Raw genomic sequence first — 18010 nt, forward strand, 5'->3', positions numbered from 1 at the left:
AATTTACATATAAAACTGTATTAATTAAATACTACTCAAAGTAGAAAGGAAGTAATTTATAGGAAACCAGAATACAAACACAATATAACTTATCATTCGTACAACACATATACCATAAAATAAACAATACAATAAAATATATCTTACGTCACTTAGACGAATAAAAACAAAAATACCCGAATTAAAATAGCTAGTAAAAGCTATTAAAATTGTAGTCATCATTTACAGAAAAATCCTTCAAATATTTCTTTAAGGGGTGAATAAAATCTAAATAAATATGAAGCATTCAAAATAGCCGACTAGCTGTATTATATAAACATCTCCTAAAGAGAACTCTATTAGCAAGAGATACACAAATATTACTCATCAAACAATGTCTATTTATATAGGAATCATATAACCTGATATATATATATATATAATGTTATATAGGAGTAACTGAATTTAAATGTTGATTTTTATAAACAAATAGTAAAACAAATTTTTAAAATATACATATTTAAGATAGTTAATGCACACAACATATCATGTTGATTAGATTACGGTGTAGATTAGTTTTATAGTCTTTATTATGTGTAGCGCATGTCCTAAGTTTGTTTTTTTTTATTCTGGCTAAAAAGACACATAAAAAATATTTAAATGTTTATAGCATTATTTTATTATTTAAGTATAATTGTTTTAGTCGGTTTATTAGAGTAATAATGTTTAATTACTCGTGCTATTACAAATCGACTGAATTAGAGCTATTCTACCTAATAGAAGAAATTAAAAACTACTTTAAAAGTAAAAAAAGGATCCCATAATTCAACCGAGTAATCGTATTTTCTTAATGATCATTACCGGGGTGAAGTGTTATTATTTTTAAGGAAGTAGTGTTTTAAAGGCAGGCTTTTAAAGATAATTTTCTCCTTATATAACACAATGACACATTCATGAATCGCGATGAAGTAGCGTTTTATAGTAACGAATACTTATTTAGGGTTTTCAGGACAAGGAATCTTAAAATCAGTTTCTAACCGGAAATCGATATCCAGTTTCTAACCGGAAACTGATATCTTATAACTAGCATACATCTTAACGTCATCGCGTATATTTTACCTGTTTCTTACCTATCGAACGAATTACAACGGAACATCTTTCACAATTATAAATACTGCTGCGTGTTTAGGTTATAGCACCGGATCGATTAGATTCGGAACGACTTTATTTTGCGATGTTGCCAGTTCTAAATACGGTCGCGTAAATTTATTTTACGGGTTTGTATTTTATATTTATTTGATATAATATATAAAATCGTTATTTTATGAAAGCGTTATTCCATTCCTAATGTTTATTCTATTTTAACTTTCATGCGGATTAAGTTTAATTTCCGTTCCGTTATTTCTCGTAATTTTCAGTTGTTAAAAAAAAATTTAGTTTTAAAAACTTTTTCCAAAATATTAATTTTATGGATCTAATGTGATATTTGAAGGAAAGTTTTACTGCGATATATAATGTTTTTGTATCCGATGAACAGCTTTGTCGGAATGGAATACGGAGACCTCAGGAAACATAGGCGCTTTTGAAATTTGATATTATAAAATTATTAAATTCGGTATAAAAATAAAATAACAGGCTTACCCAACACGTTAAAATAAACCTCGACTATTGTAGGTTTTAATAAAAGCGACCCAGACCTTTCTTTCTCGAAAAATCAACAATACGAATAAATATTTAAGAAACGGGGAAGCAAAGAACCGAGAGATCGGTTAATTACACTGTCGAACAGAAAGTTTTGTTTTCATTTATTTTTGTTTACTAAATTTCAACCGATCGACTAAATAAATATACCACTGCCATGTAGGGCTGCCGATTAATTAAGTTAAGTGTACTGATTACCGAGAAAGTCAGAACGGTTCGGAGATTGAAGTGAATTTTTATATTTATTAACACCATAATATTTTACTATGGGTTCGTCTGCTTAACAATTAATGAAACAAGGTCGTGAATAATATTCGTGCGTCACAAGAGTATTTAGTGTTTAACTTATTCATGTACATCAGACAAATGACATTGTACATTTTCCTATCGCTTTCAGTATTTTTTCTTCCTTTCTTTTTTTTCGTGCTAATAAATATTCATATTCCTTTTGCGCTTAGTGTTTTGCTTTTCTTAAACCTTGAAAGATATTTGATTACTCATCAAGTTAGTAATCTTATGAATATACCCTAGAGTAATTTATTTTTATCTTCTACACGCTCTATTAAAATATCGCAGGCTTTAATCTAAAATTTTAATTTTTAATCGTATTTCTGTATATTTATTTTTATTATCATTATTTTTAATCAGATTGAAAATTAAATACATTTCATCGGGTCGATTAAATATTTTTACGATTTAAAGAAGAATTCCTTCATTTAAGACGTTGTTGCTCTAAGAGGAACCTACTATATAGATAGTAGGTTCCTCAGAACCGAGTACAAAGAAAAGACATAGCAGAGGTTGTTCAAACTTTTTCTCAATTTTTTTTTAAAACATGAGAAACTGTATATGATATATTAATAAATAATGTGATGCGAAAAAATGGAAAAGATGACGTATCTCGAACCCAGAAATCAGTATCCATTTATTTTTCGTTTTACTGTAAATTTTTCTCCGACAGGTAACCGTTAATGAAATAATGAAATTTTCTATAAGTTTCCTCAGGCAGAGCGGTTCTAGAATCGTGCATCACTGTGATGGGAGTGTAGACGCGGGAAAGTATGTATGGCTTAATTTTATTCGCGATGTAAGGATGCGAAAAAAGTGGCTTTGATCTGTCACCGGTTTTGGGAATGGCAAATATTTTTTATTCTGATGAGAATTTGGAGCTATTTGTCGTTTGATTACGTAAAATAAATGATTTGTTGAAAACCTCGTGTGCTACGAAATCACTCGATATACTCTAATACTTTGAATGATCGATTACTTGATAATAATTTTTCTTGACATTCTCAAAAAACAAAATTTGTACGATGGAGGTAATTTTTTGATGTATTTTTCTTTAACTTATAAAAACAAATATGAAAAATAAACGATCAGAAGAAATGGTGTTTCTGAGATTTACTTTTAGTAGCTATCGAGTTACACGTAGAATATTTTTTCAAGTTCGCGTAACGGTATAATTATTTTAAGTCGAGTTTGAACATACCCGTTATCGATGTATTTTACATTTGCGGTTCGATTAACATTACCGGCCAGACCGAATATGGAGAAGATCGACTCCCATATGTAATCGGTATGATGACCTGTTTTTAGGCAATATGAGAACACTGCAGCTTGTGTGTACAAAATAATCTCACTGTAACTCAAAGTTTTATTAAAAAGGAATAGTTCAGTTTCATAGATTTTATCGTTATTTGAGTGTGTTTATTTGCATGTGAGCATCCGCAGGCGATTTAGTACAAGCATGTTTCTTAATGTTTTTGTTTAAGACGGTGAAAATAATTAAACAGGCGGGGTCTAAGCGGAATATGTTGATCGAATACGTAGCGTAGGCCAACGTACTATAAAAAGTCGTATCACTTTCTCCTTAAGAAGGGGGAATACGGTACATGCTGCACGATAATCGAGCTGTATGCCGTGCCTTTACGATTCAGGGCCAGGGTCAGCTTCTCTCAGGGTCAAGCGGGCACGGAATCTAGGTCGGTAAGCCCAAATGTCCGACTGGTTTTTTATCCGAACGACCAACCTACGTTTAGACTAGCCTTCACCGACGTTTTACCTACATATCAATCTTTCCCGACGCCGACGTATGCGACCTAATCCTTTTTTTCTTACATACTTTATCGATCAATGTAAGTTGGCTCGGTCAAATAAAGATGAAGCTTGAAACCGCCATAATATACGTAGACCAAATTGGATGATTTAAAAATTATCCAAAAAATAGATTGAAACGTTCCGGAATAGTATTCCTTTTTTGGAACTTTTTCTATATATGATATATAAATTATTATTGTTACTAATATACTTTTCGTTCGGTGTATAATTACTAGAAATCATCCGTAGAGAAGTAAGGAATACTTAAATTAAAAGTTCTTTTTTTTATCATAGTATATGTTTAAACAATCACACACCTCGATAGAACTAGAAATTATTACATTAAGATAAATCCAGCTGCGATTTTTATTTTTAAAGATTTAATACTGAACATTAGTAAAAAGCGTGAAATAAAGTATGCTTATTGTGTGCTCTATTTATGTATACATATAATCGTTAAGTTGTATAATATTCGGTTATTCAGTAAAACTCCCCACTGTTAAACACGACTACTATTCATAAATATGTGGAAAGCTTCAAATATTTATTAAAAAAAATTTAAATCTTTTAAAATACTTCATTTTCATCAAAAAAAGTAGTTTTAGGTAAGCCGGAACTTTTTTGGGTGCTTTAAAAGAATGCATATGTGTATGAATGTAACGACGAATATAAAGCAAATCTTTTAGATCGATTCAAATTTGTAAATAGGTTATTGTAATAAAAACTAAAAATTGGATCGTCATGATGACACTCCGATTGTAATTCTTAAAATAATGGCCCTTAATGTGAATCCTTACCAGGTAAGGGTTTTTATTTATATTTGTCGAAAATAAGAAGGTATCAGAGAACAAAGATTTTTATTCAAGTTATTGAACGAACAATTATGTAAACAAAATAACCATTTTAATGATAATCGTCTGAAATAACCGTTAAATATATTAATGTGAATTTAACTGCATAAATATTAAAGAAATCAGTTTAAAATTCAATAGCTATTAATCGATAATTTATTTTAACCGTTTTCCTTAATCTTTGAAATAGTTGATCTCACATAAATTTACTTAAGAAAGAACCTTAATCGATTGTTTATTCATACGATATTCCAAAAGTACTATCTATAGCAGGTTTGTCGATTCAAGACCGGTAGGCAGCTGCGATCTATTCTCTTGTAGCGAGTATGTCGATGTAAGTAGTTCGATACATCGATGGAGTTTGGAACAGAGCAAACTGTTAATTATAAACCGACACAATAATGGCGCTCAGGAGACAGGATCGAGTAGCCGGTATTACTAAAATATAAACTGGCCCGATAGAGCATCGAATGCGTACCTCCTGCACGGAAGGCAAGGCACACATCCTATAGGAAAAAGGGCAAATCGAGCTCGCGTATTAGTATACTGCCCTAAATACATATAACATGCGGATGTGAGTCACCCCGTTATATTTTCAGGATCGGAATACAAATAGAAATGCTGTCGATGCTGTTTGTTTTCTGGTAAACGGATTCGGTCTCATTAATAATGTTGTCCTATATGATATACTTTTTTATTGTTTTTATTACATCCTTTTTATATTATTTTATTTATTAACTGTGTTCAAATGCTGTATAACTTTTTAATTTAATTTAAAAATAATTTACTATGATTTGATATAATTATTACATAAAAAAAAAACTTTGCATGTCATGAAAATGCAGCTATTTCTTAAGGGTATTTAAAATTTAGCGAAAGGTTAAATTTAATAAATTAGTGAAATCTTCCTTTTTTTATTTTAAAAATGCATAATTTTTTATTAGCGCTTAGATTGTATTTTTTATTTCTATTTCGTTATTAATTTGTTTACTTCTGTACGTATCTCGTAAAATTATATTTTATGGTTTCGACAAAAAAATTATTAGATAATTCTCAACGCTTCCTATTTTACTGTAATGCTTTAACCTTCGTAGTTATGTCAAGTAATTAAATCTCTTTTGCTATATTTTGTCATAATATTATAGTAATTATTTACTTTTATGTTAGAGCTAATTAACAAATAATTATTTGCAATCCTTTTTCAGTTCTTTTTTTTAAATTATTTAGATATGATTTTTCTTGGTATATCATATTAGTTAACAACAATGACAGTAAAAGTTGAACGAAAGCAAATTATACGGCTTTTCGATCGTGAAATAGAATGCACGAAGGAACAGAGCCGCTACGTTTTACTTTTAAATAATAATATTGTCGTCGGTAATATTATTATTATTAGTACATAACATGAACATCTTAAATTAATGTTTTCTTTGAAAAGGAAGCACTGTAACGGCGTTTTAAAAATCGATTTTAAATTAACTTAATCCGTTTTAGAATATGTTTTCCTGCCAAATGTACTTGTAAACAGTATACTTTAACTGAATCTGATTTAGAAGCTATTTTTTTAATATTACTTTTAAGCATTCTTGTTTTTGTTTTAGGGTATGGCTGGCGAAAAAGTTATCGCCAATTAAATGTTTTGCCAGCTGTAACTCGTTAACGAAGCGTTTCCGGACCTCTGTTTATATGTACTTTTTTTTTTACTTTTACATGTAGAATAAGCTGTCAAAGTATCTGAATATCCTGGTAAATCACCCTAAGACAAAAAAAACTACTTTCTACAAAGCACCATGTTTTTGTAGAAATAACTATTGTTCACTACGAAAAAGAGTATAATTTTAAAAGCCGACTAATGTTATACTCTAAAAAAAAAGAATTATTATTTACTATTTCTATTTTTGCAAAATATTTTTTTTCTATTTTTAAAAAATATATGTTAGTTTGCATTTTTTCATCTTTCCGATTTTACAGAATCGAAGAAACCGTGCTTGTTATTAAAAATTATTTTTATTTCCCGATGAAACCTCATTTTTATATACATATATGTTTTATTTCCTTTTTAAGTAATTCTCAAACACATTAGCGTTCTTATTAACACATTAATTTCACAAAATTACAAAAATAAATAAATATTTTATTGGATGGAGATTTTTTTAAATTTTCTAAGCGTTACTGAAAGATATTTCATGAACACAATATAAACATATTTAATCTTACTATGGGTCATATCCGGAAAATTTGGCTACTAGATACGATTGCAAGTAATATATTTTATAGCGATTTTATACTTTTAAATCTATCATTAGAAGTATAAAGATATTATATTATTTATGCAAGTATAATATTAAATTTATGTACCTTATTTATCAGTACTTGTATAAGGACTATACAGTACTAAAGTCGTAGTAAAATTTAATAAACAAAATATTATTATTTTTTTTTTAAACTGAATTTTTTGAACCGATTAATAATAGAACTTAACATTGTAACAGAATTATATTCATAAATTAGGTACCTTTGTACACAAAATACAATAACGTTAAATATTCAGTTAATAAGTATTAACCGATACAATGAAACTCATTTTTCAGTTATTATAGGGCATTTTTTATTGTACGCGGATGAATATCAATAAACTACGAAATTGTTATTTATTTAGTGTATCCAAATAATGTGTAAATTATTCGTTTTCCAGAATTTTAATACATTATTTAATTAAAAAAACTTGACCTCGATTTTGTAAATACGTCAACTATTACTCATATACTGCGTAGCAGGTGGTGGGTGCCGGCACCCGTGGCGCTAGTGGTAGCGTCTTAGTCTTTCATCTGATGGTCCCGAGTTCAAATCCCGTTAGGGTACGGCGTTCTCACACGCTACAAAATAACCATTTCATTTAATCCTCTGAAGCGATACCTAACAGTGGTCCCGAAGGATAAAATAAAGGCAGGTGGTGAGAGAAACTAGGTTATTTTAAACCGATGACATTTAATTTCTCCTGTACACCGTGCATTGTTCAGTAAACAATTAGATAGTCGTTACAGTTACAAATCCGAGGTCAATCTTACATATTAACTTAAGATTATTTTATAATATTTACCTCCTCATAGTGTGTTGAGATTTCGTTAATGAATTACACATTAAATAAATTTGTTTCTAACGACCGTAATTATATTTAAAGTCGACTATCGATTTAATTAAATTCTTGAACGGTCCCCTTAAAAAGTGAAAGAAACACTATTTTTTTTTTAAAACATATAAACAGTTTATTTTTTGTTTACAAAAACTAAATAAATTAATGACATTCTAAATGATGACGTTGTAAATCAGGATCAAAATATAATTTTTGGTATTCATAAACTTAAAAGTAAAATACTGAAGAAATATAACGGACTGGAAAACCTTTAAAAAAAGTATTTGGTTACGACACGCTTAAAGTAGTATTTAGTCTGTATAAATTGTTTTTGAAACATCGGTATTATTTTACATTGGGATGTTTGTAATGCTATTTCTAAAGAAGTGTAAGATAAAGACACGAAACGTACTTTTCATTTCAAAACGGCTTAAAAATTATTAAACTACAACAACGATGGGAAAATGTATTCTCAAGTGAACGTTATTCTTGTCTCAACACAATCCCTAGACGACTGATTTATAGTAAACTTGTGCCGTTTATCGATATTAAACACGATTAGCTAGAAATCGTTTTCCCAATAGTTTAACCGGGAGGATCTAAAAATTCTACCGTTCGCTGTAACCTAAATAATAATTTTTATATACATACTAGTATGGCTTTCAAATCATTATGAACAATTTCAATATATTAAAGGAAAAAAATCTTTTTTATTATCATAATAAAAGGTAGTGATATTTATAAAGTAATTGCTTCTAATTAATAATTAATGGAATAAATTAGCTTAATTAAAATTTCATTATCACAAACTATTTCAAACCAGGGAAAAATATTTTTTTTCCTTAGAACCGGTTTTTCTCTGAATAAATTCAGAATACATAGAATTTGTTTGTTTTTTTATCTCACTTTTACCGATATTGGTATAAACGTTTGATTACATTTATTTCCAGTTTTGCTGATAAATAAATGTGAAAATAGAAACCGTCATTTATAACTTAGTAAATCCTGTGAATAATATTTTTTGATATTTTAGAATTTGTTATAGTTAAAGTAGTTATTTATCAGTGTTGTGTTTTCTCATCAATAAGTATGCATCAGTGTTCGATAGGAGAGTTTTGCTTATTAAGGGGATCTGGCTAATATATGTGATATCAGATCCACATTTGATTATCGTACCGTACCTTATTATATTATATCTTCAGTTAACAGTCAGGAAAGTCGCATGCATTATGTCTAAACAACCATCTATAAAAATTTGATATCGGTTGTCAAATTACATATCGGTTTAAATAAATAAATACGATCGATTAAAATTTAGGAAAACTAAATCGCTTAATATTCTAACAATTTTTTTTTAATTAAGTAATTTTTTTGACACAACACGTAAAAATAATTATTGGGATTTGAAATCAAGTTAACGGAAACGATTGATCGATCTTATTTGTTTTTCAATTATTGTTTTTTAATGATTGTTTTATTTAGAATTTGTTAAGATTACTTAGCATTTCGTAAACATTCATCATCTAGTAAATTATTATCACTGTAAAATTAAATAAACAAACAATCGTCTAATTATGTGTTCATTTTAAATTTTTTTCAGAATAAAAGCAAATATTATAATAAAATAATATAACAAAATTATAATTAATAAAATAAAATAACAAATCAGTAAAAATTGTATGCTTAGTATGTTAGATATAAAAACAAACATTCAGCGGAAACAAATTCGTTATATTAGTTTATATTATTTGTCGGCCTGATTGCGGTACAGGCGAAACAGTAAAGTAGAAACATTCAAAGAATTTTATTTAAAAAAAAAAACTTTCTGCTAATTATTTATTTACAAATTTACATACTTAATTATTTAAAATTTTCTGTTAGTAAAACTTGTAGCTTTACTTCGTAATTTTAATTTGACATTGTGTGTACATATACATACATATAATATCATTTTTGTGATATTATTATTAAAAATAAATACCTATTATTATAAGCATAAGTAAATATTATATATATATATATAGAGAGAGAGAGAGAGAGAGAGAGTGAGTGAGTGACAGGGAAAACATTTTATAAAACATTTATATACAGTAAGGGTATACGCTTTATGTAATTATTTAAACAAAATTCTACTCTATTCAATGTCAACGGTTTTTTAAAACTATTAATGATGGGATATTCAAAAACATATTTTTACATTACAGCACATTTTTTCCATATTTATAATGATTACACACACACACACACACACACACACACACACACACACACACACACACACACACACACACACACACACACACACACACACACACAAACACACCATTCCCTAGTTGATGAAATAGTATAATTTACGTAATACTATAGGACAGTGGACACTGAATTGAAATGTGCAAATATGTACGCACATAAACTCAGACATTACATTTCTGTATTAAATTAAAAAAGATAACTTATAATTTTAAAATATATTAATGACAATAATAAACCAGATTGTACCCAAAGCTTAAACACATATGGCTTAATTTATTTATTTTAATTTAGCAAATGTATTTATAAAAGCTGTAAAAGCAGAAGCGTTAAGGTTTGTTGATACATAGATTAGATATAAGTAGCCGAATGTATTCATTAATATAGGCTAAAAATTTTATTTTTAAAGTTTCGAGAGAGTACATTTTATAATTTTACTACTTTATTAAAAAACTTATGTAAACGGCACATTTGTATCGATTATATTCCATACCTTTTTTTAAAACTCTGATTAAGCATATAAAAGCGTATGCCGTGTTATAAGTTTATAAAAATGGCAATAATATTTCCATGTACTGTCATGTAGACTCCTCAATTTTAGACGTATATTCAAACTTGTTCGATTCTTCAGCGAGTTATCAGTTTTGTAATATATTACAGTAGTAGAAATTAAAAAAAAAAAAAAAAAAAAAAAAACTTGCATATTTACTAACAGGAAGAGTCAGCGATAAAACTGTTACAAATGTACTTCATTATTGCCTTGAAATGCGTGTAATTTTTTAATGTACAAAAAGAAAGACAAATAACGTACTGATGAAGACCGAACTGTCGAAACGCGTAAATATTTATTTACATATTTTCGGGTTCTACATGTTATAATTCTATAAAAGAATAATACATTTTTAGTTTTGTTACTTCGTACGTATAAATAGTATCGCTACAACAAATGTCATTTAATTTTTTTAATTAAGTAGCATTTCTTGCGGCCGATTGATTTTTATTTTTATTACATCCTTATTATTACTATTGTTACTTCATTTTAAAAAAAATATTATACACACACACATATATATATATATATATATACACACACACATACGTGCATACATACACACACACATATATATATATATACAGATATTAAATAATAAAATTAATGCACTTTCATATTCACCCACGCGATCAGATAATTTCTTATTAAAAAGATTATATTATAATAAACGAACCGAAATATTTAATTTTTGTTTAAGGTTAAATATTTATATAATGGAATCATTACAAATTACATACACTATTAATCATAAAAGTTATTTCGGAAATTTAATAATTTATATAGAAACTATCCGTTTCTAGGATGATTTTTTCTGATAATAGCACTTGAGAAGTGTTATAGTTGTGTCTAATTAAAAGAAAATCGCAAGAAATTACCGACTCGTAACGTTATCGCTACCATTCCCGTTACTTCTCAATTAATTAAAAAAGTAGTCTACTTTAAAGAACTTATTTGTAAAATGTCGTCAGAGATTTATTTTAAGTTATTTTATTATTTAAAAAGGTGAAAAAAAATGTTTTAAATTAAAACAATGGTTGTTTTCAACGTTCGTTTTGTTTGTCTTTACCGTGTTATAGTAGCAGCTTTATTTACATTTATTTACTTTTTTATTTATATCTTTTGTTTCGTAACTTTAATATCTTTAGAATGCACTTATTTTTCTGAAAAATATCGGTTTACTTAAACATGAGAAGATGAAAATGCATATCAATTTCGTTCGCCTTTAGATACTTAAAGTAATAACTGTTATTCTAGTAAATTATTATTAAATTAAAAAAAGAACACCGACCTTGTTCGACGCCGTTTTCCGAAGAACGTTCCTCAGAATCGTTGGTATCGTTAGAAGTAGTGTTTTCGTTCGGTTCCGGGTAAAATTGAGCTAAGCTCGACGCGATCAGATCGCCCAACCTATCTATAATTCTTCCCACAGCAGGTGGTGTTCCTGCTGGTAAACTGTCCACAGCTTTAGGTCCATCGTCATCCGTTTCGGTTCTTCTTTCTTCCGATGGTATTTCGTTGACTTCATCCTCTTCAGCCCATCCCAGTAACGCTTTAAACGCCCTTCTTTGAATACAACTCCCAGGCGTATCGCTTTTAAAACATTCCATTATTGACATCCACGGATCCGATTCGACCTTGAGGGTTTTCGCTTCCGGCGCATCCGATACAGGAGTCGGGACGACGGTCGCGCTTTGTAAGCGCCCCGGGCCGACGAGTACCAAACACAGTACAGACACCACACACTTCCACATGATTTCAGACACACTCTCACAAGTCAGATGGTCGGGATGAGCCCAATGCACCGCTTTATAACCGCTCTGTCTCCCTCCAGACTTCCTACGGAACCAGTTCCTATGTAGCACACGATATTGCCTTACTTTGTTCACAGCCTTCGCGCACTTAACTTAACTTTCCTTGTTTTCTTTTATGACCATCTTTCTATGTATGTGTGCGAATGTGAGTTGATAGTATATAAAACAGTAACTTATAGGATTTTTTATGTCCTCTTTCATAGTTTCGATCCGACTAACCGTCTTTTCCATGATCCTCCTCATATTACCACTAAATTTACCATTTTGGGGTAATTCTAAACAAAAATGACCCCGTGTATGTATACATACGTACATTCACACGCAAACAAATACGGTGACAGAAACTTATGTAGTTTGTTATTTATTTGAAGGAAATTCTAGAGTAAATTTATCTAAAACCAAAATTTTTCTGACGTTTAATTATGGAAATATATTATTTATACTCCCCAAATACCTTTTTACAGTAATTGATTTTCTATGCGGAGACTGAATCTCACATAGTGACAGCCATTTCTTTTTTTTTTGTTCTGGTCCATCAAGAGTGGTTTGCCTTACTAAATCATTGAAAGCTATATCTTAGACAAACCAGACTGGTTGACTACGCTGTAACCTAAAAACTGGTACATATGTGACGTTCGTTAAAGCTCTTTAATAAACTAAATCGAATCGCATACATTTTATAATTTTATTTTAATATATATATATATATATACACACATTTCGTTAAAATAATTCTTATTTTCATTTTTAAAATGGAAATTTCACTTCTGTGTATAAAAGCTGATAACGACATTATTTAAGTTTCTCGACATTTGAATAGAGCTTAAAATTCCTACCACGATAAACTTAAAAATTATTATTTAATTTACGACTATTTATTTTGGTATTTACTTCCTAATTATTCTGTTATAAAACAAAAACAACATAATTGTAAAAGAAACTTTTACGTCTAATAAAATTATCATGAACTCTCCATATGCTTATGACATAACCTACTTCATAAGCATATATATTTTATTCTGATCGGTATATAATTATATATTGTATAGGCCTATATAACGTGTACACGTGCTCCTGTTTGGATTACAAAAAAGAAATAGGCTAGAACAGCGTTTCACAACCTGGAGGTCGGGAAATTAGCCCAAAAATTTACATTTATACAATAATGAAATCATTTTACAAAAAAAAATATCATTTATTATAAGCATTTTACTTAGATATATAAGTACGCGTGTAAAGAAAAGAAAATAATAAAATGGTTGCATTTGTTTTTCATTTAAAAGTTTCTCCATACGTGGATCAATGTTAGAAACACACAAAAGCAAATTGTTTTTAAGCGATTCAAGACCATTTCTACAGTTAGTTTTTAGCGCAACCAAAGATAAAAAATCCTTTTCACAGAAGTATGATGTGGCTAAAGGGATTAATATTTTCATTGCTTCTGTGACTAAATTTCCATATTCACTTCGACGGTTAACCAAAACAGATGTGAATTGTAGTTGTAACGTTTTATGGGCTGTCATTTTGTTGAGCCGGTTGTGAATCTCATCCGGTAACTTAGCAGCTGTAATGACGTTTTCACTAAATGGATTTCGTAACTGTCTCTTCGAGAAATAATTTTTATCTTCCGGTAAATACTCCGCCAACTGAATTTTTAGCTCACACAAATGCATCTTCATGCAACTCAGACTATGGGAAATAATAAGTCTTCATTCAGATTTTTTTCAATGAATCGGGTGACTGGAAATATATCAAAATATTTGCTTTGAAGGCGAATAATCCAGATATCAAGCTTCTTAATGAAAGCTTGAAATTTGCCTGTCATTAATAAAATATTTTTATCGCGTCCTTGTAATTCACATTCAAGACGTTTAAATGCGAAATACGTCAGCTAAGTAAGTGAACAACAACGTGTACTCATCATTATACTGTAAAACCATTGGGAACGGCGTTTGTTTATGCTGGAAAAGTAATTACTTAAGCTCGCATTTCCAATAACCGGGTTAACACTTTTCCCCGCGATAACCATATAACTTCTGGAAAAGAAGAAACGTTTTCTTTTTAGAGAAAAACATTTTAGAGATTTCGGGCATATTTTTTTTGTGATAAGACCATATCTATGAAGGAAGCAGTGCGTCCACTCCGCTCTTGGTATAAGACGATCTTTTAATTTCTTTCAGAAATCCATTGTTCTTTCTTGTTATCGCCTCTGCGCCATCATTGCATACTGTAATACATTTTATCCAATCTACGTTATAGTTTTAGTATCTTCATAAAAAACATTAAAAAGACACTGGCCTGTTACACTACCATGTATCGATTTGTAAAACAACATTTTTTCTTCGATCGATATGTCTCTATCGCATTCATATCTCATAAAACAAAAGAACTGAGAAACGACCACCACATTTTTCGATTCATCAAATCGAATACTAAAAAATTCACTTAAACTCACTTGCTGAATTATTTTATAGCGAATATCGGCAGCCATGTCACGTATTCGCCTTGATACTGTGTCATTAGAAAGCGGAATTTTACAAAATGTTTTGCTTCTTCCAAGCGAAATATCCATGATATTTTTTTTTACTTTTTGGGATCGTGGAACTAAAAAGGTTGCGAATCACTAGCTAGATAAATCATGGGAATCTGTAGTAAGACCTCTATTAAAGTATTGCCATAAAATACAGGATTAATTATTTTAAAAAAAGATATGGTTAAGTCCATATTTTAACTTAAAATAAATAATTGTATGAAATAGTAGGATAGAGAATATCTAAAAAATAATAATTATAAAATAAAATAATTTTGAAGCTGTTACTGGACAAAAATGTTTTGCGCACTTATTATTTTTAGATATTAAACAAAAATCAAGATATTCAGGACTTTCTGTTTTTCAATTCGTATTATTTAGATACTAATCGTCTGAGCGATATTGTTTCCGTAAAAGAAAATCTTTTGATTATATTTTAAATAAATTGGTAATTTATTAAAAATAGCAACATAAGGTTAACAAAGCTAATTCTTTTACGCTGAAGTTTTGAGCTGTGTTTCACGAAACCGATTTGTCTGATTCGGTAGAGATCGATGTTGCTATGTTTGTATTATTGAAAGAAGCTCAAATAATATTATTGTTCTCGGAAATTTGCGACAAAAAAAGTTTAGTTTTACCAACTTTACTCTGCCTTTGTTGAAAAAGGTACAAAAATATTTGTTTTCACCTTGATAATTAAAAAAGTATTTTTATAAATTTTATGGCTGTACAGTTCGACGAGGACATCTGCCTTCTTTACAACTCATCTCCGTTCGTCGGTAATCTGTGTCGACTCCCTCGAGTGAAGACATCCGTGCTCCTCATATCTCCTGTCGCGTCCTGTAGCCATCGAGTTCTGGATCTACCACGTCTTCTTGGTAGTCTCATATCTTCAATTTATGGATAATATCTAATAATTTCACAGTTAAAATCTAATTAGAAACAGGCCGACTAAATGTTTAATCAAAAATAAATTTTATGGCAAAAACCAGTTCGGGTTTAGAAAAGGACTAAACGCAGAGGATGCCGTGTGTAAAGTGTTGACGTATATTTATAACGGCGTAAACAAAAATAAAAAATGCGCACGTCTTTTTCTCGATATCAGAAAATCATTGATACTGTCGATCGGGTAAATAAACTCCATAATCCATGAGTCAAAGGAGCGAGTAACGACCGGTTTAGAAGTATCCTCTCAGACAAAACCCAGCTAGTCAAAGTAGGTAATTTAAGTACAAGCAGATCACTAAAATGCGGAGTTGCTCAGAGCTCTGACCTATCATCAGCGCTATTCCGGGTGAATATTAATTACTTAAGCGAAGGAAAACTATATTAAAGTACGATCAAAACACTTGCTGATGGTACAGTGATGAGCTATTGCGCTGTCGATGAGGAACGATTAGTTGAAATAAATAATTGCAATCTCCGAGACCTCCCGTGCGTTTTTAATTTAACGCTTTAAGTAAAAATATGAATAAAACTAAAATTATCGTATTTAACTTAAGAACTAATTCGGTTCAGCCGTTACTGTTTTGTTTCAAACGGACACCGTAAGTTGTAAAACTATTAATTGCGACTACGAGAAGATGCAGGAAGCAGATAGCGCGAAATATTTACGCGTAGTGATAGATTCCGAGTTGACCTGGGCAGACCGCAGAGTGAAATTAAATAAATAACTAAATTAGGCTTATAGAAAATTTTATTTTATTCGTAATCTCTGTCCAGTGTATATTATAAAATCAAAAAACGAATATTAAAAAAGTTGAATATAAATGTAATAGTACAAAGGGTAAACAGTTCAATAATTACAATCTTCACCTTTGATAAGTTATAAAGATGGTAGCTCTAGTATAGGATTTCCTAGGGAGTAAGGAGTTTTCATTCTTTTACAAGCTAAAAATTGTAATATATCAAGCATATGTAAGGTAATCTTTTTTCATTTATTATAACAGAAGTATTTATTATTATTATCATCGTCATCGTAATCGTAATCGTAATCGTCATCGTCATCGTCATCGTCATCATCATCATCATCATCATCATCATTATAATTATTATTATTATTATTTTTTTTTTTTTTACGGGCATCGACTGCTAAGGTCATTAGCCGTCGTCACAATCTTAATAAGAGATTAGTATCACCATCATGGTCGTCATATGCAGGGGTCTAAAGTGCTATACATTTTATTTTATTTACATTTTATTTACATTTTATTTTAAAACACGAAGTACACAAAACATTTAGACATAAACAATAAACAAACAACACTTATGGGGTGTAAAGTGCCCCAGTCTTAAAAAAATTTGATACAATATCACACAGAACATTAATGAAAAATATTAATCTTTACAATACCATTATCTTCTTCTACCTGTCTCGTTTATTTATTAATTTTAGCACCCTCGGGGAGACCAGAACCGCCCTTAAGCAGTATATCAGTTGCCCCAGGATGCCGTGACAGTTGACTCCCCCCTATAAACAGTCTCGTAGGACGTAACCCATCGGGGTCCTCCCAGCGTCATAAGAGCAATCTGACCACCTGTTCAGGACGGCCAAAAAGCCCCTCGGCGGGGAGGCTACCCTTCCCGGTACTGACCTACTTGGCTACAGGCATGCATTGCGCTTACCCATAGCCTCGCGCCCTCAGTCCACCCTTGAGGGTCTCCCATACCATCATTGTATACACCCCGACTCACTGCTCTTGAATGCAGGCGAGCCAGAGTGGCCTAGGCAAGAGGGCTACCTCCCGTCACTATACGTGCCACCCTTCGAGAATCCCTTACATATATAAAACTACCTCTTAGAGTTTGTTTAATACAGCTAAATATTTCACTTTTATAGATTTCTAAGAAGTCCACTGGCGTGTAAATAAGCAACTATCTTTTCTTCATTTCCATTATCCAGATCAACAGCAACATCATTTCTTAGCAGGAACCTCTTTCTGAGCTCCTCATATATGGTACACTCTTACAATAGATGCTTAATAGTGTTTTATTACAAACACCGCGCATTGGTCTCTCTTCGCCTTTTAACAAATATGATTTTGTTATTCGCGTGTGACCGATTCTAAGTCTGGTCACAGCCACTTGTTCTTGGCGATTCAACTT

At 30.3% G+C, this 18010-nt stretch overlaps 1 protein-coding gene across 2 annotated transcripts in view; it reads right to left on the reverse strand.

Moving 5' to 3' along the window:
* The window catches only part of LOC142322817 (uncharacterized), a 122815-nt gene extending 110490 nt beyond the window's left edge, over nucleotides 1-12325 (reverse strand). For both annotated transcript variants that reach the window (XM_075361888.1, XM_075361890.1), the window contains exon 1: nucleotides 11853-12325. In XM_075361888.1, coding sequence (XP_075218003.1) covers nucleotides 11853-12315 — 463 coding nt within the window. In that variant the 5' untranslated portion in view covers nucleotides 12316-12325. The remainder of the gene's footprint in view (nucleotides 1-11852) is intronic.
* Between the last annotated feature and the right edge of the window lie 5685 nt (nucleotides 12326-18010).

The sequence above is a fragment of the Lycorma delicatula genome, chromosome 4, assembly GCF_047948215.1.
Source record: "Lycorma delicatula isolate Av1 chromosome 4, ASM4794821v1, whole genome shotgun sequence".
In the NCBI taxonomy this organism is placed as follows: domain Eukaryota; kingdom Metazoa; phylum Arthropoda; class Insecta; order Hemiptera; family Fulgoridae; genus Lycorma; species Lycorma delicatula.